At 42.1% G+C, this 24,052-nt stretch overlaps 1 protein-coding gene across 2 annotated transcripts in view; it reads left to right on the top strand.

Annotated features, from left to right (window-relative positions):
• LOC126179475 (myrosinase 1-like) overlaps window positions 1-24,052 on the top strand; it is a 136,239-nt gene that overhangs the window by 27,141 nt on the left and 85,046 nt on the right. For both annotated transcript variants that reach the window (XR_007536682.1, XM_049924611.1), the window contains exons 3-5: window positions 6,326-6,460; window positions 6,566-6,688; window positions 18,703-18,889. Coding sequence is in view for 1 of the 2 variants with exons in the window: in XM_049924611.1 (XP_049780568.1) it covers window positions 6,326-6,460; window positions 6,566-6,688; window positions 18,703-18,889 (445 nt within the window). In the remaining variant the exon portion in view is untranslated. The remainder of the gene's footprint in view (window positions 1-6,325; window positions 6,461-6,565; window positions 6,689-18,702; window positions 18,890-24,052) is intronic.

Here is a 24,052-nt window from a genome sequence, read left to right as displayed (position 1 = left end):
TGTTTGTAGCACGATTCTAGTGCGAGTCGTTCAAGAGATACCGTATTTTGGAAAGTGTCAACACCAACACTTGTACAATAACTGCGGGAGCACACAGTAAAGAACAGCACAAGTACATACACCAGTTATGTGGATTCTGACGAGCAACGAGCACTGCCCATCACTGGTTCTGTTCAAAATGACCACCAGCAGCGCCAATACGCGTTTCCAGTCTGGTATGGGACGACTATTGCCTCGCTCTATAGCCTTTGTCTCTCTGGAAATTTCAGCGGAGACATCCGAGCAGGATGCAGTAATACGTCGTTGCACATCATTAGGGTGCCTGGTATGCTCTTGTAGACAGTGTCTTTCAGTTTTCACCACAAAAAAGTCTACATGCGTCATATACGGGAACAAGCCGGCCAAGGTACAAGTCCTCTGCGTCCCATATAAGGATTTGGAAACAGTTCTTGAAGAGTCACCATTCAGGGAGAACGACTGTTAAAAATAAGATTTCGAAAACAGCTACAAGTCGCACTTTGTATTTTTTACTGACCGGTTGCGCTCTTCAAATGACCAAGAGCATCATCAGAATATACAGTTTAAATTGGCTGACAACTCTACGGATTAATCTGACTGTACTGCAGTACTTCAACTTACGTTTAAAGTACAGTAGTAAATGATGACATTGACACTAACAGCGCCAAAGTGGAAATTAATAATAATTAATGAAACTTAATTCGTGAAGACATGCTGTAGTTCTTCGTGCACTATGGGCTGGACAGCTTTCATGTTGATACCAAAGGTTCCTCCTAGTCAGCATAGGAGCGTCTTATAGTGTCCCTGGAAGGTGATCAGTTAGGAGGCTGCGATGCTTGTGCTCGTTCAGTGTTCCGTCTATGAAAAATGTGCCTATGAGCTGATGATTCACTATCGCACGCCACACGTTTGCACTCCATGGATGCTGAGCTTTCAGCCGGCCGCTGAGGCCGAGCGGTTCTAGGCGTTTCAGTCCGGAACCGCGCGACTGCTACGGTCGCAGGTTCGAATCCTGCCTCGGGCATGGATGTTTGTGATGTCCTTAGGTTAGTTAGGTTTAAGTAGTTCTAAGTCTAAGGGACTGATGACCTCAGATGTTAAGTCCCATAGTGCTTAGAGCCATTTGAACCATTTCGATGTTGATGTTCCACTTGACGAAGGCAACGGAGATCGTCAACAAACCAATAGTGCATTTTTCGGCTGTTTACCTGGTCATGATTGGGAAATGTGGTTTAATCACTAAACAAAATACATGTTACATCTAGAGCAGGGCCGGCCAAACGCTGCACAGTGAGCAGACGTGCGGAAGTGCTGCACATGTGCGCACGTGTGCGACAGCGACATCTGTTATTAGGCATGTGTCCTAAATGAACGGCGGCGGCTCCTCTTCCCTGTTTATGTGGTACAAGCAAGAGCGCAACATACCCAGTCTCGTTTACCCCTGGTGACCGTAACTTTAACAGAGAAGTTCTGAGAAATGGCAGGTACTGTGAAAAAGCAAAGAACGGAAGATCTATGTTCTCAGTCGTTTTGATCAAGCATCAGTGATGAAAATCTCCCGCAACTGCTTGCGTTTGTCAATGAGCAGTGCTTTTGTGCCCGATATTAGCTATATTATTTCTCATGACCAGTGATAAACGTGTTTGGATTTATTCCTTTCATAATTAAAAATTATTGTTTACTAACTGTGCACTATTGCCTCATTCTGCTCCATGTTACATTATTGTAAGGAAAATTGGTCATTAAACCGATTGTTGTATACTTACATTTAGGTTCTTTTTTTAAAAAAAAAATGTGTGAAGGGCTACGCTCAGCTGAAGTCGATAAAACATAACATTCATCTAATTGTCGGTTATTGTGCAGATTTCAGATGGAACTGATGAAAGATATAGCAATAATGGTACAGGTCATCATCGAGAGGACTGCGGTTGTCATTCTGTTCATAGATCAGTGAGACAAAAATTATGTGGGTATAGCTCAGGGCACCGAGAATTAGTTATAGGAAACCTTGCATTAGTTTAATGTTATTTGAAATCATGACTAAGGTTCGTTGGAAGTCGCTAAGTGCTCTCTTTCTTAAATACTAGATCAAAAACACTACGCGTATTTACGTGCCGTCAGCCAAGCTGCCTTAATAAAAACCCACGGTTGTTAACTGTATTACTTGTCTTACTGGGTTAAACTGTTAACATAAAAGTAGACGTCTCAATGAGTAGACTGTGACAGTATTTTAAATGTTTAATACGCGAAATACCTTCCCATTGCAACCTGTGGAAAGAGCACTAGAATGCGCCGGTACAGAGTATCCCAGCAAGTGGATAAAGCGACATCTGTGCGTAGAAACATGCACTACATGAACGCTGACGGCTGCGGCGTGCACCCTGTGACCCGGTAGTTGCACATGTGCAGGAGCACCGCACGCGTGCAGAATTTCTGGCCGGCCCTGATCTAGAGTATCCTGTCGTATGCCCATGTACAGAAGTTAACACGATTCCCATAATCGTTTCCATGCAGCTCTTGGTGGAGAGAGATATGAAAGGGATGGAACCAACGTCGATAGAGAATGCGTAGGGCACTTGCCTGACACCTGTGATATCGTCGTGCAATTGCGCGGGAACTTGTAACCTCCCCCTCACTTATCGACCTTAATGACAGTGAAAAATTAAACCGCGTGTACCTTATGGAAATTTGGGAAAAGCAATCGTCACCGAAGTTAATCTGTCGGTAAAGAGGGAGGACAGGGTTACATCTAAATGAAAGGAAAAATGCTAATGAAACTGGTGGAAATTAATTTTGAAATAGGGGTAAAGTTAATAAAGAAAGTAAATGTGCGGCCGTTACGTTAACAATCAACTAGCGGTAATTAGATATTTGAGATTTGGGGGAAATTACGGTCGCCAGTTCTAAGGACAATTACTATAGTAACTGAAAAAGAAAGGTTATTACACCTATAATTAGCACTAGAAGCGTGGCAACTGAAGGTTGACACGTGTAGTGTGAAAACTGAAAGTTTGTCAGAAGTAATAAATTTCGCTACACTCTGACTTAATTTAGCAAAGGAATTAATAAAACCGAAAAATCGAAAGTTAATTTAGTGACTGAAGTTAATAGTGAGCTTTCTTTCTGAAGCACATCGAAATTCAGTAAAATACGGTTAGTCTTGGACTACCTCAACAATCATTTCAAAGGTACTTGAATCTACGCAATTTAGAAATAAGAGATTTAACTTTGAATTTGAATTAAATGATTCTGAACAATAGTAAAATTTAGTACGTACCAAGCTGAGCTGCAGTCACAGGTAAGCTAAAATACGGTAACAAAGCTCGCACTCTTAATTCGTGCTTGTGTAATCTAAATATTGTAGCCAGCTATGAATGCCTTAACTGAGCTTTGAAATTAAAGCACTGAAAACGAATTAGCTATATTACTTTAATGCTGGCGTTTGAATTTCAACGACACTCGGGTTCATTTCGGAAAAGGAAGGGACTCTGCTTGGTAATGCAATTGGGACAATGAGCAACAAACGTTCATGCTAAGTTGCTGTAATTATAGTGACGAAAATGGAACAGTTTGAAAAGCTGAGGTCTGCCATACAGTTCTAAAACTTTACGTGCTTCCAGTCTTCCTTGTTGGTTGATTGAAGGTTTGAAGCCGTCGATCGAGGAGGTGGCGACAGTCACTCATTGTCGGCCGTCGCTGTTGCAGAAGCTGGATGTTGGCGCGCCTTCTTCTCGACACGGTCACCAGACGAAACGGGCTCTTGATATGCGCCAGCTAATGCTTCCCGTCCGCGACACCACGTCAGAAACTATCATCGCGAGTCGAGCGCAATTACATGCTGCCAAACCCCGAAAGCGCGGCAACTCGCGGGAGCGTCACACAACACACCTGCTCCACTGCACTACCCAAAGATCCTATACACTTTGATTCTTCACACGACCTGTCGATGTAATCGTTCGATAGCAGTTTTCCCTAGGCAAGACCCAGCGTAAAAATACAAATAATATTTACGAAACAATACATCGACATAAATGCATAAATATATATATACAATCAGTAAAACAATTACAATACACAAAGAGACAGAAATGTCATATCTTGAGGTAACAAAGCAAGGAAAAAAAATAATAGTACAATAGATGGATATAGGAGGATATGCATTTCCGGCGTTACAAGCTAACGTGCGGATCAACTGCAACAGCAGCTAGAACGTTAATGTCCGTGTCTTCTGTTGTTACTCGTTTCCTTCTGATACCTTGTCTAGGTGTTACACCAGCACTCTGACGTAACTAGCTGAAGAGGTTGATAACTAATCGCCGAGATGGTTGACGTCTGTTGGAATACCTTTCAACATACACCGTACAAGAACGTTCTGCAGTTAAGTGTTACACCAGCACTTTGACTTAACTAGCTGAAGAGGTTGATATCTAATCGCCGAGATGGTTGACGTCTGTTGGAATATCTTTCAACATACACCGTACAAGAACGTTCTGCAGTCTTCCTACACTTTCCGTACACAATGAGCATGTCGACTTTTTCTGCACTGGTAAATCCCATCGTCCACTCAGGACCTGCTGCTTGGATTGTCACACGCTAACTGACCACCAAGTCGCATTGCACCCAAGTAACACCCAAGCACACGTAAGCAAACGTAACAACATCGTACATAGCAACTACGCATGCTGAATGGCACAAACAAGTGTCGGTGCGGGAACGTTTCAAAACACGATATCTCGTAAACGACTCTCACTAGAATCCTACAACAAACCCCACTGACGTCCTAATTTACTCTACTTTTAGTTTCCTAATGTTAATGAGCATTCTTCCATTTAAAAAAGTCTATATTTCCAAAAAAAATACAGGGCTATTACAAATGATTGAAGCGATTTCATAAATTCACTGTAGCTCCATTCATTGACATATGGTCACGACACGCTACAGATACGTAGAAAAACTCATAAAGTTTTGTTCGGCTGAAGCCGCACTTCAGGTTTCTGCCGTCAGAGCGCTTGAGAGCGCAGTGAGACAAAATGGCGACAGGAGCCGAGAAAGCGTATGTCGTGCTTGATATGCACTCACATCAGTCAGTCGTAACAGTGCAACGACACTTCAGGACGAAGTTCAACAAAGATCCACCAACTGCTAACTCCATTCGGCGATGGTATGCGCAGTTTAAAGCTTCTGGATGCCTCTGTAAGGGGAAATCAACGGGTCGGCCTGCAGTGAGCGAAGAAACGGTTGAACGCGTGCGATCAAGTTTCACGCGTAGCCCGCGGAAAATTGGCTCATGCCACAACTAGAGACCGACAGCGCCGACTTCATCTTTCAACAGTATGGTGCTCCACCACACTTCCATCATGATGTTCGGCATTTATTAAACAGGAGATTGGAAAACCGATGGATCGGTCGTGGTGGAGATCATGATCAGCAATTCATGTCATGGCCTCCACGCTCTCCCGACTTAACCCCATGCGATTTCTTTCTGTGGGGTTATGTGAAAGATTCAGTGTTTAAACCTCCTCTACCAAGAAACGTGCCAGAACTGCGAGCTCGCATCAACGATGCTTTCGAACTCATTGATGGGAACATGCTGCGCCGAGTGTGGGAGGAACTTGATTATCGGCTTGATGTCTGCCGAATCACTAAAGGGGCACATATCGAACACTTGTGAATGCCTAAAAAAACTTTTTGAGTTTTTGTATGTGTGTGCAAAGCATTTTGAAAATATCTCAAATAATAAAGTTATTGTAGAGCAGTGAAATCGCTTCAATCATTTGTAATAACCCTGTACTATTTGTAAGTATTATTACAATTTGTTTATTGGCGAATATGAGCCCCTAACTACCAATCTATTCTGTGCAAAACCGCGCATCAATAGCTCTTTCCATCTCCACAATATTTGTGGTGCAAGTTTTAGGTGATTCGCCCTGTATCTTCAGTGACTGAAGTTAAATTTTCTGATAGTTTTGAGTGGTCTTAGGTTTACTGTCATACTTGATCAAAATTATTGATAAAATTAAATGTTAATGGTATGAGCATTGTTTAAATTATTACAAAATTAGGCTTAATTCTCATCCTATAAAATGTATAATACTATATTGTTTAGTGTAACTGAAATAGCTGATTACAAGACTCAGAGCGTAAATTGGGATTTAGAAATTTACCGTGTTCCTTTACAATTTCCTAATCGCATGCATTCATCGTTAGTTGAGTCCAATAGTTCGTCGTTACCTCAACTCTTTTAACCTGTAGTTGTCAAGGTGTCTTGATGAGTGTGTTCAAAAATAAGTTCCTGAAACTCTTCCAGATGGATTTCTATCGTTTCTCCATCAGCTGGGCACGTATTTTACCTGATGGAACCGCCAGTAACGTGAACGACAAAGGAATTGATTACTATAGGACGATGATGACAGAACTCTTAGATAATGGGATTCAGCCTATGGTAAGTCAGAGTACTTATACATACTGCATAATCGTATAAAACCGTGAAAATTTCGTTTTGTGACTTTTGATTGATTTATGCGCTATTGACGTTGCTAACCAACAGGTAACGATGTTTCACTGGGATCTTCCGCAACCACTGCAAGAGATGGGAGGTTGGATGAACCCTCTTATGGCAGACTTCTTTGAGGACTATGCAAGAGTACTTTTTTCACAGTTCGGAGATCTGGTGAGAATAATCCTCAGGTTTCTAAACAAATCAATGAAACTTCGTAAGAAAAGGTGAGAAACAGCCAAATCAGTTGCAATATTTTGACCTAGTTTTCGACGTTCAAGCGATTTTAATAAACTGTTTTACTATTGCGACTTATTTGGTTGTTTTTCATCTTTTCCTCACGAAGATTACGTTCTACACTTGCTGCTTCTTGTCATGCTCTAGATTTTAGATAAGAACATTGGGAAAAGTGTTTAATAGTAATCGTTATACTAAGAGCAGTATTATTTGTTGGACACAAAATTCTTTCAGTGACCGAATAAGAACTTGTTCTCCATTGAGAAGATGCAATAAATGTACTGCAACAGAACACAAGAGGGAAAAAAATGTAATATATTATTTACTTTAAAAGAGGTAATACTGGAAACAATAAAACTTCAGACCACTCAAAGAAAATAAAAAGTCTTCCAAACAGCTCAAAAAATTAATTAGGGTATAAGAACAGTTTTTTTTTCTTCGTTAACGCTTGATAACTGAAAACATTTGGTTGTGCAATGTATAGTGAACAGAAGTTGAGGTAAAGTTTACAGTTTACGGAGAAAACTGAAAATCTCATCACTCATGAAACGTCATGACTCCATTTCCATCTAGTGTCAGGAAATGTTTTATTTGATATACGGCCAACTGAAATAAACAGTTATGATGAGCTTCACGTAACTGCAAACAAACCCCAGTGAACCGACATATAATTTCGAGATAAACTCAACACGTCGTAATTTAACGTCGGCCACATTTTAATCATAAAAATTATGCTAAGGAAATAAAACTCGTAACGCCATTTAAGGAAGTATTTTCTCTCCGCCTTAAGATTCCACCTTTGCCAAGTGAAATTACCGTTAGCTAGGAAATCGAGTATTCCTCGGCCGTTGCCGATTTTGAACGGCTTTTGTTATTGTCGTTTATTCTCATTTTGAGACAGCCTGTCAGTAGCTAAGCACAGTTTTGACATATAATGAAGTTGAAAATTAAAACATAAGCAGTTGATAAAAGTTGAGCTTTCTTTTATTAAAAATGGTAGTCTTGATGAGAAAACGAATGTCTGTGGGAGTGAAGAAGTTGGTTTTGCTACACCTCAGAGGATGACGACATTGTAATTCATTGGTCCTAAAGGAAGTAGTCTATCGCGTGTTATGACCAGACCCGTCAAAACAGCAGAATTACGTTGGATTGTGTGAAGGAAAATGGAAACCGGAAGCTATTGAGAACTTGGTGATGAGGTGGCAGTTGGATAAGGGTTTTGTCTGGTGAGTGCAGTGAATAGTAAGATAATAGGAAAGATTCTGGCTGTGTTTGATTCATCGACTGGGTGTGTTAGAATCAAAGGAGAGGTAAGTTCGGTCTAAGGGTAGCAGCTTGGCAATCCAAACTCTAGGGTTCTCGGTTAGACGTTAGCCACAAACTAGATTTAGAATAAAAGTCATCAGCTATGGCACTCGAAGACTTCTCATGTAAGGAGTCATCACCATTATGTCAACGCTCTTGCCAAAACAGGAAGAGGAGTAGCCAGGGATTCCAGGCATCCACTAGACCTTAGCGTGGTAAACTCTACCTAGAGGAGAAAGAATCAGCGATGAAGTTGAATAAAGCAATGGAAACTACTGTATTAAAGACACTCACAGTATAGCCACAGTATATGCTGTTTTGTAATATAATATCACGTTGATCACTTCTTCCGCAAAGAATTCTGGAGGGAAAACAATACCTGTTCGGAGGTACAGGTGGAGACTGCCTAGTAGGAAGACGCATAAAGTAGACTTTCTACGAATCGGAATGTGCGATGTTGGAAATCTGAACGTTGTAAACAAACCTGAGTATCTGAAAACAGGGACGAGCGAGCTTGGCAGTGGAATACCCCCACTTCCCAAACGATTAAATTACAAGGACCGTGTCTTCCTAAGCCTAGGGTTGATCAGTTGGGAAATAAGCTAATCGATTCCGAAAGAGAGCCGAAAAGAGATATGAAGTGGTCATCTACAGCCGAGATTGACAGCATGTAGTGTGCCTCAGGTGCCTCGTCTCTTAACATTGTAAGCCGACTGTTAATATAACATGAAGAAGAGCTGTGTCTGGTACATTTTTACTATTGACGATGTAATTTATCAGCTATACTTTTCATAAGGCAGTGTGAGACAAAGCGGCCATTGGGCGTACTTAGAACTCTGAGATGTCTTGGCCACAAATTTATCATTCCAATAAGCCTTATGCGTTTCGACGTTACGTCATTCTCAAAGGTAAATGGTTAAAGTCATTACTACGCTTAGAAACTTGTCCAAGTGGCCAACTGCACTTGCTTGTTATGAAGGAGTGTTGAACTGATACTATGTATGCATTTCGAAAACTTCCTACTGACTCTTAGTAATGATTTTAAGGGTTTTCCTTCGGAAATGACCTAATATCGAGACGCGTGAGGCGTAGTGGAATAACAAAATTATGGCAAAGACATGTCAGTGTTTAAAAGATGTAAATTCATACTACTATTTGACAACACTGACGAGTCATGGACTTTATATTATTTCACGCTACTAATTTTACGTTACCTTGTAAGCAGTGGCAAATATTTCATGATACATGCTGATCTTCTATTGACCGAAACCGGATGTACAGCAAAGTTTTATCAGCAGCTCTTGGCGGCTAATCATGTCGTTTCTCAAATCAAAGAGTAACTGACTACTGATGTATGTACTGAAAAACAAATCATAGCAAAGAGATACGTAGTGCTGCGTTCATGCACCCAGTGTTGAAAGTTACTAACATAGGAGTATGTTACGTTACGTGAAGCTTGTTCATGTAGCATACGGGAGTGAAGCCGAGTGACGTCTTTACAACCGCCGATCAGTCGAGGGGTGAACACCCTGTTATATTTAAGGCACAAAAGACACGACATCGTGCAAACCACAGCATGCAGAGCGTATGCGGAAACATAGCACACACAGTGAGGCTGAGTTAACGCTACCTCTCCCGGTGGTTATTAATAACATGAAGGTATAGTAACGGGAGGTGACGGCACAGAATTACGTTGTACATTACTTTGAAGCCGGCGCAGCCATTTTAGTAAACTCTAAACATTAGCAGTTGTTTCTTGTTCACAGTTTCTGTCGTGTCCACGCAACAGCTCTTTTAAATTGCAAATATTACACAGCTTTCGTGAATGACACAATGTCAGGAGGCATTTTTAGACGTTTTTCTGGTCCTAAACGCATATTTGATCGAGTAATACGACGCATTTTACCTCGTTAACGTGAGTTTTTCTTTTTTACTCGTTCGAATAACCAGGAAGCTACTTTTGTAATCCAGCATTTTCTTTAATACAGAATAACGGCACTGATGTTCCGTCTGCGCCCTCTTCCCAAAAATATTGAGAACATGTTTTGCTATGTCTGGACGGTTTGCAAGACTTCATTCTCACAGTGTTCAACCAGAGCGCTTTGTGTTGTATTGATAGGAAATCTAAAGCAAAATTACAAAAGAAACTACAGTAGTTAAAATTTATGTATACTCTAAGAGACAAAAAAGACGCACCACGAAGGAATTACCCAATGGGATATAAATCGTTAGATGTGACACTGAAGAGCCAAAGAAACTGGTAACCTGCCCAATATCTTGTAGTGCTTCGCGAACACGCAGAAGTGCTGCAACTCGACGTAGTATGGACTCGACTAATCTCGGAAGAAGTGCTGGAGGGAATTGACACCATGAATCCTGCAGGGCTGTCGATAAACCCGTAACAGTACGAGGGGGGGGGGGTCGATATCTCTTCTGAACAGGACGTTGTTAGGCATCCCAGATATGCTCAATAATGTTCATGTCTGGGGAGTTCGGTGCCCAGAGGAAGTGTTTAAACTCAGAAGAGTGTTCCTGAAGCCACTCGATAGCAATTCTGGACGTGTGGGGTGTCGCACTGTCCTGCTGAAATTGCCCGCGTCCGTCAGAATGCACAATGGACATGAATGGATACAGGTGATCAGACAGGATGATTACGTACGTGTTACCTGTCAGAGTCGTAACTAGACGTATCAGGGGTTCCACATCACTCCAACTGCACACGCCCCACACCATTACAGAGCCTCCACCAGTTTGAACAGTCCCCTGCTGATATGCAGGGTCGATGGATTAATGAGGTTGGCTCCATACCTATACTCGTCCATCCGCTCGATACAATTTGAAACGAGACTCGTTCGACCAGGCAACAAGTTTCCAACCATGAACAGTCCAATGTCGGTGTTGACGGGCCCAGGCGAGGCGTAAAGCTTTGTGTCGTGCAGTCATCAAGGGTACATGAGTGGGCCATGGGCTCCGAAAGCCCATATCGATTATGTTTCATTGAATGGTTCGCACGCTGACAATTGTTGATGGCCCAACACTGAAATGCGCAGCAATTTGCGGAAGGATTGAACTTCTGTCACGTTGAACTATTCTCTTCAGTCGTCGTTGGTCCTGTTCTTGCAGGATCTTTTTCTGGCCGCAGCGATGTCGGAGATTTGATGTTTTACCGGATTCCTGACATTCACGGTACGCTCATGAAATGGTCGTAAGGGAAAATCCCCACTTCATCGGTGCCTCGGAGATGCTGTGTACCATCGCTCGTGCACCGACTATAACAGCACGCTCAGATTCACTTAAATCTTGATAACCTGCCACTGTAGCAGCAGTAACCGATCTAACAACTGCGTCAGACACTTGTTGTCTTTTATAGGCCTTGCCGACCGCAGCGCCGTATTCCTTCTGTTTACGTATATCTGTATTTGAATGCGCATGCCTATACCAGTTTTTTGGGCACTTCAGTCTATAAAGTCAAGCAAACGATTACAATTACAGAAAAACTGGATGATTCATTCAAGAGAAAGAGCTTCACAAATTGACCATGTCAGTTAAGTGTTGGTCCAGCTCTGGTCCTTATGCAAGGAGTTATACGGGTTGACACTGACTGACAGAGCTGTTAAATATCCACCCGAGGGGTACCCTGCCAAATTCTCTCCAATTGGCGCGTTTGATCGTCAAAATCCTAGTTGGTTGCAGGGTCCTGCCCACAATGCTCCAACTGTTCTCAATTGGAGAGAGATCCGGCGACCTTGCTGGCCAAGGCAGGGTTTGGCAAGCACCAAAACACCCAGTAAAAGCTTTCACCGTGTGCATTATCTTAGTGAAATGCAGGTCCAGGATGGCTTACCGTGAAAAGCAACAAACTAGGCGCAGAATATCGTCGACGTACCGCTGTGCTGTTAGGGTCCTGCGAATGACAATCAAAGGGGTCCTGCTATGTAAAGATATGGCACCCAAGACCATTACAGTTCTCAGGTCGTATGGAGGGCAACAGACAGGTTGACATCCCACCATTGTTGGGGCGACTCCAGACGCGTCTTTGGCCTGGAATCCCATTGACGGCAGTAAATTTGTGTTCAGTGATGTGCCCCGCTTCCAACTGAGCCCCGATGACCAGCGAGACGTGTCTGGAGGCACCCCAGACAGCGGGGGATATGAACCTAATTTCGTCCACCCTACGACTCAACAACCAGGGATGTTGGTCTGGGTTGTCACTCCATTTCACAACATAACCCCTTTGGTTGTCATCCACGACATCCTTATAGCATAATGGAACGTCGAGGATATTCCACGCCGCGTTTTATGGCCTTTCATGGCAGTCTATCCTGGGTTTACATCGTAGCAAGATAATGCCCCTCTGCACACGGCAAGGTCGCCGATCTCTCCGCTGTTGACAATGCACGGAGCATTATCTGCAGAGCCCTCCAACCATCTAGGAATTTTAACGATCTAACGTCCTAAGCTGGCAGAACTTCGCACAATACCTTGCAGAGGACATCCAACAACTGTATCAGTCAGTGCCAAGCCAGATAAATGTTTTCATAAGGACCAGAGTCGGACCAACGTGTTATTAACTTGCTCGATTTGCAAAGCTCTTTCTCTTGAGTGAATCATCTAATTTTTTTCTGAAGCTGTAACCATTTGTTTATCTGTAGATGTACATCATCACGTCTACCGATTTCCGTCCCATCCCAATAGGATAATTCCTTCGTGGCGCATCTTTTCTTTTTTCTTTTTTTTTATAATGCGCATGTCTAAGAAAATATCGCATGAACGAATCCACTTGTGAATAAAATATAATTTCTTTACACTAAAATTAAAACGACTAGTACACCTGTAAATGATGCAGGCTGGCGTTTTTTACGAAAATACCTCCAACAAATGCTAATATCCGACCATACTAAAATGGCGGTCGTCGGCTTCAAGCTTGTAACCTCATGACAACTCTGCTTATAGTACTTAATATAGCTTGAAAATGACACGGTCTGCCCTTGTCGAAATATCAGCGATTATGAAAGATATTGTCTGGCCGCATCCCCATAAGTTATTTGAACACGTTATATAAGCATTTGCATTTATAGGAGTTGATGGGGTGGAACTGCTTGTTGGTGTTACGTAGAGGAGGGGACTTTAAGAAGGAAAATGATAATTTCAATTATCACGTCGATGAATGAGTTACGTGATTAAATTTTTGTCTGTTTGCTGGTAGGTGTCTACAGTCCGATGCCACAGTGATGCAGTACGCCGCTAAAGATGCCAAACAAGATGGCTCACCTCATTTCCTTTTTATCACTTAAGGTCATGATAGGGGGTTGTGGCTTGGGGATTTCAGTGTGTTCCAAAATTGCAGACATGTTTCTCAAACAAAACAAAAAATACTTACGTAACTTCGTTTTTTCAAGGTGATAGTTAAAACTTTACGCCTACTCATTGTAAGATGAGACATTGTTTCAGAAATAGATTCGCTTTGCAGAATGGGAGTACTTTTACAGTATTGAATGAGATGTCCATATAGGTTCACGCTACAGAGTGATTCAGCGCGGGGTTGAGAGTGTTCAGTGCTGGTCTAAAGTGGTAAACGGCGGCAGTGTAAGTAATGAGGTGACTGATGTGTAAAGGGGATTCTAAAAACATGAGAGAAGGAATGTGGAACCAGTGCCAATGCGAATACAGAGTACGGAACTGGAGATCAGAGTTGCACCCGCTCAGTATCGTCTCATGAGATCTCTCTATCAACTTCTTGGATCAAAGCAGTGAGGGTCGGCAGGCACCACGGATGCTGATCCCAGCGAGTTGGGGTAGTGCTGAGGCAATGGCTCAGCAGCTCAGGCCCAATCCAGCCATTAAGATTTAGGTATTCAGGGGTTTTCCTATATCGTTTAACGCAAAACCCGAGAATTTTTCTTTGAAAAGAAACCACAGTTTGAGCTTGTTCTCTAATTCCGTCATCGAATGAATGTACTGGAGAAACCCATTTCGTTCCCATTTGCAAAGGACATCTTCAGGGGTGTAGTAGTTTCTATGGAGGGTTGATTCACACTCTGGTTCGCTACAGCTGAGTAGCGAGCATGGGTTTAAATTTGACCTGCATAGAAACTACAACCTTCCTTGAAGATGTCCTTCACAGACTGGGACAAAATGTAGGGTTTCTCCAAGAAGTTCATAACGAGCACGGTGTAGCAGCCTGGTCTATTTTCATTAATGTGAATCTATTAATGGTGATGCCTCCCTCCAAACATGTACGTCATCTGCGAACAGCCGCATAGAATTAGTGGTTTTATATGCCAAGTCATTTACGTATTGCTAAGAGCAGAGATTCTGTCACACTGCCTAGATTGAGTGTTGAGTGTATGCACTACACAAATACAACCGGTCCAACCAACATATGCCTATTAGTCACTACATTACCCCTTAATAGACGTAAGTGCCGGCCGCGGTGGCCGTGCGGTTCTAGGTGCTCCAATCCGGAGCCGCGCTGCTGCTACGGTCGCAGGTTCGAATCCTGCCTCGGGCATGGGTGTGTGTGATGTCCTTAGGTTACTTAGGTTTAAGTAGTTCTAAGTTCTAGGGGACTGATGACCACAGTAGTTGAGTCCCATAGTGCTCAGAGCCATTTGAACCAATAGACGTAAGTATTAGGTCGAAAGTAAAGATTGCAAATATAATTTTCTTTTGATCGCTATGTAGAAATCAAATATTACTGGACTTACATTACTGTGTAAAATATCATTTAGTAACAGCCCACTACATCCACTGCATCTCTGCCCCATGGTCTAGGCGTAGCGTCGTTGAATAGTAATCAGATCGTCCTCGACCCCGCGTTCTAAACCCACCAACACTTAAATTTTGATTAATAATCAGCACTGGCGGCGGAAGACTTCCGGCATAAGAAGTCGCCCTCCTTCTGCCAACGGCCTTGTTAAAGAGAGCGGAGGAGCGGACAGAGGTTCAGGGGTGGTAAACTGCCTCTAAAGGCGGAGGAATCAGCAATGATCAACTGCGTGAGGATGACGAAGGCAATCGAAACGACTGCATTAAAGACACATAACATGCATCCACAGGACATGTGGCCTTTAATTGAAAAAGGGTCATGGTGATCTCCATTGGAAAAAGATTCCGGAATAGTCCCCTATTCGGATCTCAGGGAGGGGATTGCCGACGAGGAGGTGACCATGAGAAAAAACTGAATATTCAACGAAAAAATAACGTTCTACGAGTCGGGCCGTGGAATGTCAGATGTCTGAATGTGTTAGGGACGCTAGAAAATCTGAAAAGTGAACTGCAAAAGCTCAATCTAGATATATTAGGGGTCAGTGAAGGGAAGTGGAAATAAGACAAAGATTTCTGGGCGGACAAGACAACGTACAAGAATAACGTACAGAAGAATGGAAAAGAAAATTGAGGATATGCTAAATGACGATCAGTTTGGCTTTAGAAACTATAAAGGCACCGGGAGAGGCAATCCTGACGTTGCGGTTGATAATGGAAGCCAGAGTAAAGAAAAAGCAAGACACGGTCATAGGATCCGTCGATCTGGAAAAACATTCAACAATATAAAATGGTGCAATATGTTTGAAATTTTGAGAAAAATAGGAGTAAGCCGTAGGGAGATACAGGTAATATACAATATGTACAAGAGCCAAGAGAGAATGAGAAGAGTGGACGACCAAGAACGAAGTGCTCCGATTAAAAAAGGTGTAAGACAGGGATGTAGTCTGCCCCTACTGTTCAATCTGTACACCGAAGAAGCAATGATGGAAATAAAAGAAAGGTTCAGGAGAGGAATTACAATTCAAGGTGAAATGATATCAACGATACGATTCTCTGATTACACTGCTATCCTGAGTGAAAGTGAAGAAGAATTACGTGATCTGCTGAAGGGAATGAACAATCTAACGAGTACAGAATACGGATTGAGAGTAAATCGAAGAAAGACGAAAGTATTGAGAAGTAACAGGAATGAGAACAGCGAGAAACTTAATATCAGGATTGATGGTCACGAAGTAGATGAAGTTAAGGAATTCTGCTACCTAGGCAGCAAAGTTACCAATGATGGACGCAGCAAGGAGCACATAAAAAGCAGACTAGCACTGGCAAAGAGGCATTCCTGGCCAAGAGAAGTCTGCTAGTATCAAACATAGGCCTTAATTTGCGGAAGAAATTTCTGAGAATGCATGTCTGAAGTACAGCATTGTATGGTAGCGAAACATGGACTGTGGGGAAAACAGGAACATCATAGAATCGAAGCATTTGTGATGTGCTGTTACATAGGAATGTTGAAAATTAGGTGGACTGATAAGGTAAGGGATGATGAGGTCCTGCGCAGAATCTGAGAGGAAAAGAATATGTGGAAAACATTGATAAGTAGAAGGGACACAATGATAGGACATCTGTTAAGACATCGGGGAACGACTTCCATGGTACTAGAGGGAGCTGTAGAGGGCAAAAACTGTAGAGGAAAACTGAAATTGGATAATATCCTGCAAATAATTGAGGACGTAGGTTGCAAGTGTTACTCTGAGATGAAGAGGTTGGCACAGGAGAGCAATTCGTGGCGGGCCACATCAAATCAGTCAGAAGACTCATGACCTAAAAAAAAACACTCTACAAGTGTGCATCAGGAATCATGTAACACCTCATGCATTATTGTGTAACAGTTTATTCAATCTAGTACAAACACATATGTGTATTTACAAAATTAGGCAACTCTCAGACATAATCATATCAGGTGCTTTGGTTTTATGCCAAAGGAACCCAAAATAGAGTTGATACATTACCCCCCCCCCCCCAAACACACGAACACACACACTCAAATAAACGCATTTTGCTTTTCAAATCACAGTAGCCCAGTATTTTACCGGCCATTAAAAACGGAACAGGCAAATAATATGTACCCATGGGAGATGGATACCTTATTTTCTGAACCCCCATGTGGCACCCAAACAAGCCTGTAGTTCTGTCATTGCACCCACTCTGGTGCAAGGCACTATCGACCCTCAATTTACTGCCACAATGTTATGTCCATATCTCATATTGTTACTCATATTTACTGAGACAGATTTGAGGAAAATAATTACAGTCAGCAGGTAAAAGGCTTGCTGTAGCGCTACGGGTCTCATGAGTAGTAATGACTCTGGACAACGTTCTCTAAACAGGAAAGATCGATCTGTGACCACAGATTAATATTTAATCTCTGCATCAGAAGTAAGTAGCACTTTAAACAGACCGACATTTGTCTACATTATTTAGAAAAATATGTAAAGGTTTGTTCCATACCCGTACAAAATAGATATGGTTCACGTTATTTTAATACTCGTGTAATGTGCAGGTTGAGGTACACTTGGAAATAACTGTGGTTCGATCTTTGTAACGTGCTTGGTGCAAGGAACAATGGCCCCTTAAATTAAGTGTCACACTGTAATTTTCACCTCTAAATTGTCTGTATTATCGTTCTACAAAAGCACAAAACTGGTTGACTAGTGAACAAGTAAATCTTCCACACAAACAAGGCCAGTTATAAATTATATTCTGCCTGTCTATAGTTTTACTTATTTACCTGTAAAATATGTATAAATTGTTAACACAGTCACCAACAAGGATACCATATTGTTATATTAAAACATATTTTTCTCAGAGCACGACATTCTTCTCCATAGTACCATTAAATATAGATATTGCTGAATTAGAATTGGCCCTCACGAATAAGGTTATTCTGCACCTCTTTTAAGCAATTGCAAAGATGAACCAAACGTCTATTTTAAGAGTTATCTTTAGTTTCAATATTATGCGTCCCAGGGCTGCATTGAGCTCTATTCGAAACATGGTCTAATTTTCACTCACAACTGATATCACGGAACATGTTATATTTTCAGATTCAAATAAAATAAGCAACCACTAAAGATGTGCTGAAATAAATTTTGGTACAGAACAAATGTAACAATAATTTGGGTTTTGCAAAAGGAGGCAGAACCCATTCCTGTAACATATCGCTTTTGCCGGCCAGAGTGGCCGAGCTGTTCTAGGCGCTTCAGTCTGGAACCGCGACCGCTACGGTCTCAGGTCCGAATCCTGCCTCGGGCATGGATGTGTGTGATGTCCTTAGGTTAGTTAGGTTTAAGTAGTTCTAAGTTCTAGGGGACTGATGGCCTCCGCTGTTAAGTCCCATAGTGCTCAGAGCCATTTGAACCATATCGCTTTTCCTGGGCGCATAAACGATACACAACACTTAACTTTCTTTTTATTATTATTATTAGTAGTAGTTGTATTTATTGTTAGTATTATTAGTTATTAACATTATTATTATTGCTATAATATGTAACATATATACGCATTTAGATAACGTATTTGAAGCCAGTTCACTGTTCTTCCTTCATCAGTATGGTATGTATTTGATGTTCAGAAACATTTCAAGATTTGTAGAACTCACGTGCCTTTTTGGGGTCTGTTAGAGGCTACAAAGCTACTGTTATACTGATTCAAAATATGATATGGACAGAAGTAGACGTGTTGCACACATTCTTAATACAGGCTTGGCTACCACAGAGATAGTACATCTTCATCTGCTGGATTAAAGCTTTTTTAAAAGAAATTCATTTAATTTTATTATTGCTCTTGACTGTATCTTAATACGCTTAGTATTTTTTTCGCAGGTGAAATGGTGGATTACCTTCAACGAGCCGGGCCACACAGCCAGATCATATACCACTAACTTCATTATTCTGCCATTCTATGAATTACGCAAGCAAGGAGCCAATTACTTGGCTATAGACACAATTCTAAAGGCACACGCCAGAGTGTATCACATGTATGACAAGGAATTCCGCCCCTGCCAGGGAGGTAAGTCAAGCAAAATTTGTGGCCTTTAACACATGTTACGTTTGATCCTTCAGCTCACAGCTGTACATTGTCCGCTAATCTTTTCGTGTCGTCATGAATGATTTCCAAAATTGTCGTATGTGGTCACGGTTTCATCCTATGCTCCTGTAGAATCTTATTACTCCTTACTGCTTTACTTTTGGAAACAATTTTATTGCATATTCACATCAAGTTTGGGTGTATGGACATCGTATTATATATTTCTGTTACTTCCAGTATGCAAAAGACTTGAAATCTGATATGTAAGTAAATGTTGACGCGAAAAAGTTATTGTTGTGGCATTCCGTAGAACTGTCATTGGAATAAAACACAAGACGGAGCCCACTCAGTTGTGGTGAAAATTCGTAAATTTCCTCTGATTGATCTGCACATGGTGAGGATATCGATCGTGAGATACTTGAGACGATGACCAAGGATATACGCAGTGCACCATGGTATCTGACGTACTCAATAGTGAATAAAAATAGGCCAGTAACAAAAAGACAATGACTAAATCACCTGCGGATATTTCTTTCATAATTCAACAATACTCCCTCGTACCTCTTGTGCAGTAACAGAATTCCATTTCTTTCATCTGTGTGCCAACGCAGACAAACAGAACTTGCAGTTCTGGGCAGTGGGCAAGCCTTACGAATATGAAATTCATTGCGAAGCTGCTGCAGGACTACATTCATGCCCACACATCATGGCAGTCATGGACAACTTTCGGACCTGCGAGTCGCCTCCTCACGTGACGCGATAGCAGCGTTCCTAGCGCTTAAAGGCAAACCTACAGCGTCTTTGACATTAATGTTTAAAAGGTAATGGCACCCCTTTCCCAACACGTCACTCCACGCCAATAAATTATGCCCCAAAATAAGCGTTTTTGTGAGTACATTCCTTTTATGTTCTGCCATAAAACAGTAAAACTGATACTGCTGAGCAGAACGTGAAAATCTTTGAATTACGACGACATTGCATCACTCTAGCATGGGCGACGCTATGACCTTGGCTAAGAGACAATAGGAGTGACTTGCTAATAGTACCCCTACCGAGCGATTTGTGGTCGGAAAATATATTTTAACTCAGCGCCTTGTTTCCTGACAGGTCATCAAAATAATTCATACCACAAAATACATCTTTTCAAGAACAAGTGAACAGTATCTCGCATAGAAACTCATGCTTGAAACAAGGCGACTTTGTCTAAATCGCCGGCCGGGGTGACCGAGCGGTTCTAGGCGCTACAGTCTGGAACCGCGCGACCGCTACGGTCGCAGGTTCGAATCCTGTCTTGGGCATTGGTGTGTGTGATGTCCTTAGGTTAGTTAGGTTTAAGTAGTTCTAAGTTCTAGGGGACTGATGACCTCAGAAGTTAAGGCCCATAGTGCTCACAGCCATTTTTGTCTTAATCCACTACATTATGCAAACACATTTTGCCATCAGTCATTAGGGAAGCAGGAAAGTCACAATAAAAAGCAGATAAACGCCTTTAAAGCGGTTTATTCATTTAAAAAAATCAGCTCTTATATTGAATTTTAGCACCAAATTATCTATATATGGATTTAAAGGACTGACATAGAGGCTTAACGTATTTTGCAGATTGTCATCTGTTAGAGGCTTAACGTATTTTGCAGATTGTCATCTATTAACCTTGAATGTAAAATGCATTTATTTATTTAGGTCCGAAAAGGAAATTGTTCATACTTATATGTGCTTCTGATAAGACTAACGTGTATTCTTGCAAATTATCTCAGTTGAAGTTATTTTTCTTAAGTCAAATATGTTTTATTAAACTTGAGCAGATCTACTTCTTTACATTTTGATTTTCAAGAAATCTTATCCCAAAGTTCAGTAATTTCCATTTGAAGATTTCCTGTGGCCTTTTCTGTGTCACAGTTTTTGGAGTTAGCAAATATAGCAGAAGTGCTGTGTGCATTCCTGAAATGACGAAATCTTGCAGAAAATTCCACTAATAATGATTTCAGTCCATAAAAGTAAATAATATGGTGAACATTTTCTGGAGCTGACACTGTAGGTAAATGTTAACAGTTTCCATCTTTCATGTGCATTTCCCACAAGCGCATCTTCATGTGAAATACTTTCAGAGGTTGTACAATTAGTGAACTAACTGGCCTTGATTCTGGAGTTCATAATTTAACTCATTTAAATGACCTATGGTCTCAACGAGGACTGCTAAATCACAAACTACAGCCTGCTTACAGAATAACGTGGGGGCTCTCCAAAAACGAGGCTGCTCGGTCCGCTCGCCTACCGATCCGATCGACAGAGCGGCCGAAAGATACGGAATAGAGCACCGGCCGCCTGCTGCTATGGGGGTCCGCTGCCCGCAGTGGCTCTGGCGTTGGCCGTACCGTCATGCCGCGGCAGTGAAGGGAGAAGGCGCGTGTGTTGGCCGGTTTGCGAGCTGCTCTGTTCCCTCTCGCTCACCTCTGTTGTTCTTCATCTTCTGAACTGTGATGACAATTGTCATGTAGCATTGTAGCACGACGATCTTGGCTTGCTGTTCAGGTAGGCCCTGGCTTGGCCGCTGAAGTTGTCAGGAACGCTGGTGTCCTGATTCGAGATGATTGGGAAGAGCTCCGGATCCATCCATCTGCGACACGGGGAGACTGTGGTGTTGGAATCTGTGACCAGTGATTATGGCGAGGTAGACATCTCTCCCCATAGCGGCTGTCGTTGCTCAGAAGGGAAACTCCCCATTACACCCCTCTCAGTGGTGAAATAGCCCAGTGGGTAGCCCGTCAAAAGCTGAAGACAAATCAAGCATGAAAACAGGCACAAGGTGTACTGAATTGTAAAAGAAAAGCAAAATAATAACAGTCAATGGTCTAAGCTCAACATGTGCGACATCTAGTGACTTATAAGAACCGCGGCATCATGGTTATGTGGTGACGGCGTTGGACTGCAAAGCAGGAGATCCGTGTTGAGACCTCTCTTGTGCCCCACTTATTGTTTTCTTTTTCATAAAATTATGAACTTGTTGTCTGGTCCTTCAATAGTCTTGGCAATTGTCATACTACTAACTGGTTGTAGAATATAAGTCATGTAGTAATAATATCTTTGTGTCGCAAGTAAATGTGATGAATAGTGAAAGCAGATGACATGGTGGATAGACTGTGCACTATGTAACAGTAAAGAAATTAGAGTGTCCAAACTTCCAAAACGAAACACAAAGGTCATAACATGTGGTACTTGTGTAGAACAAATAGTATGTGTGTACGTCTGGAGGTCCCTTCCTTACACCTCGCTACTGTAAACGGACGTTACACCACGACATAGTCACAAATTTGAATACAAGGAACAGTCACGTCAATGATCAGGCAGACAGTTCATATTGTGGTGAGAAAAGAAAATGAGGAGCACGAGGGAGATTTGATCACGGATCTCTCCCATCGCAGTAGTCCTACACTGTGACCAAATAACCACAACTCGGTGGCTTCAGTACACCTTCTTCCTGTTTTCACGCTTGATCTGTGTTCAATTTTTGACGGACTCTGCACTGCGTCATCTTACCACTAAATCTGAGCTGTGCGATGAGGAGTTTCCCTTGTCAGTAGCGTGCTGGAAATCTATAAGTCTCGTGCCAGAGTCACTTCGCTGCAATCAGGGAATCGAGTGCGAACTTATGAACGCCATCGATCCGTCCGACCGACTGCCTTACGAGCTAAAATACTGGGGTAGTTTTGGAGAGAAATAGTGGCTTATGTTTACCCGATGTCACCTGTCATGACCTTGTAGGTCTTGCCATTATGAACGTATCAGTGATTCTCACACTGCCTTGCATGCTTAACGAGTTTGTTACGGTATAGGACTGGTTCATAAAAGCCCTTGGTACGCGTTCTTGCATTACCAGTAGCGTTTCTTTCACCTCGTACCGAAGTTGACGTGATCCTGTCTAACTGATCTGCCTTTTAAAAATTCTGTTGAGGCCCGCTGTCTCGCTTGCCAGAAGCGCCGATATTCTGGCTTTTGCTTCAATATCTGAAAACGTGGATCGCATTGCTTGACGTACCCGTGTAACGTTTTATGAAGGGCGTGTACAGTGTTACGGTCTTGATCAGAGGACTTCCAGAGAATCGCTAATCGCTTTCTAGCGCTCGAGGATTTGGTTCCAAGTGACAGTCATTATTTCCGTTTCCAACTTATCAATCTCCGAAACTTATAGGTGAGCCTGTTTACGACATTCCACAGTTTCACCCAAGTTATTGGATATGTCATCCTAAACTTGCCTGGCAGAGGTAAAACAACATGGAATTGCCCTCTCACCATCCGCACGGACCGACCAGCTAGTAGTGTCCGACAGCCTTCTCAAAATTTGAATTTTTGAACTTGTTTTTTTTCAGTGCTTTCGAAAGAAATGTGTAGAGGCTTTCAACAAAATCGAAGAAGGATATCTGCACAGCATTCTGATGTGCAATTGGCAACGAAATCTAAGGAATATGCAAAGCACGGAACGTATTCTGTGTATTTATTTATCTTTCTAATTCGTGCCTCTAAGCCGCTGTCGCGCGGTTCCAGACTGTAGCGCCTAGAACCGCTCGGCCACCCCGGCCGGCCAGCAGTATCGCCTTCTACGTCCATAAACCTTACAAATCTTGTCAATTGTCCACATGGCAGGACACAGCGTACTATCAGAATCGGGTAAATTACATGGTATATATCTGGAGTAGAATACAATGAAACAGAATTATATTCGTATCTCTTAATTTCGCGAATAATATGATCCCCTATGCTTGATGGAATTAGATGGATGAATTCATCGCAATTTGTTTTGGACAAATGCTATGTATATCCCTTTCCTTTATTTGCATGAATGTGTGTACGTTGAGCAAGAAAAAATGTCATATTTGGCTGTTAGTTCTAATAACCCTAAATAATTTCCACTGTAAGGTTATCCAACAATTTCATTACAACTACGAAACGCGAGACCTCGCTGTACAAAAAAGTTATAAATGTAATAATTCGTTCTAAGAGTGTGCACCAATACATTTCTTCGATCTCAGTTGGTTAGTTGATTTAAGGGAGGGGACCAAATAGTGAGGTCATAAGTCCCATTGGATTAGGGAAGGATGGAGAAGGATGTCGGCCGTGCCCTTTCGAAGGAACCATCCCGGCATTTGCCTG

This window comes from Schistocerca cancellata, chromosome 1, assembly GCF_023864275.1.
Source record: "Schistocerca cancellata isolate TAMUIC-IGC-003103 chromosome 1, iqSchCanc2.1, whole genome shotgun sequence".
Taxonomy (NCBI): domain Eukaryota; kingdom Metazoa; phylum Arthropoda; class Insecta; order Orthoptera; family Acrididae; genus Schistocerca; species Schistocerca cancellata.
This window is presented reverse-complemented; position numbering and strand designations above follow the sequence as displayed.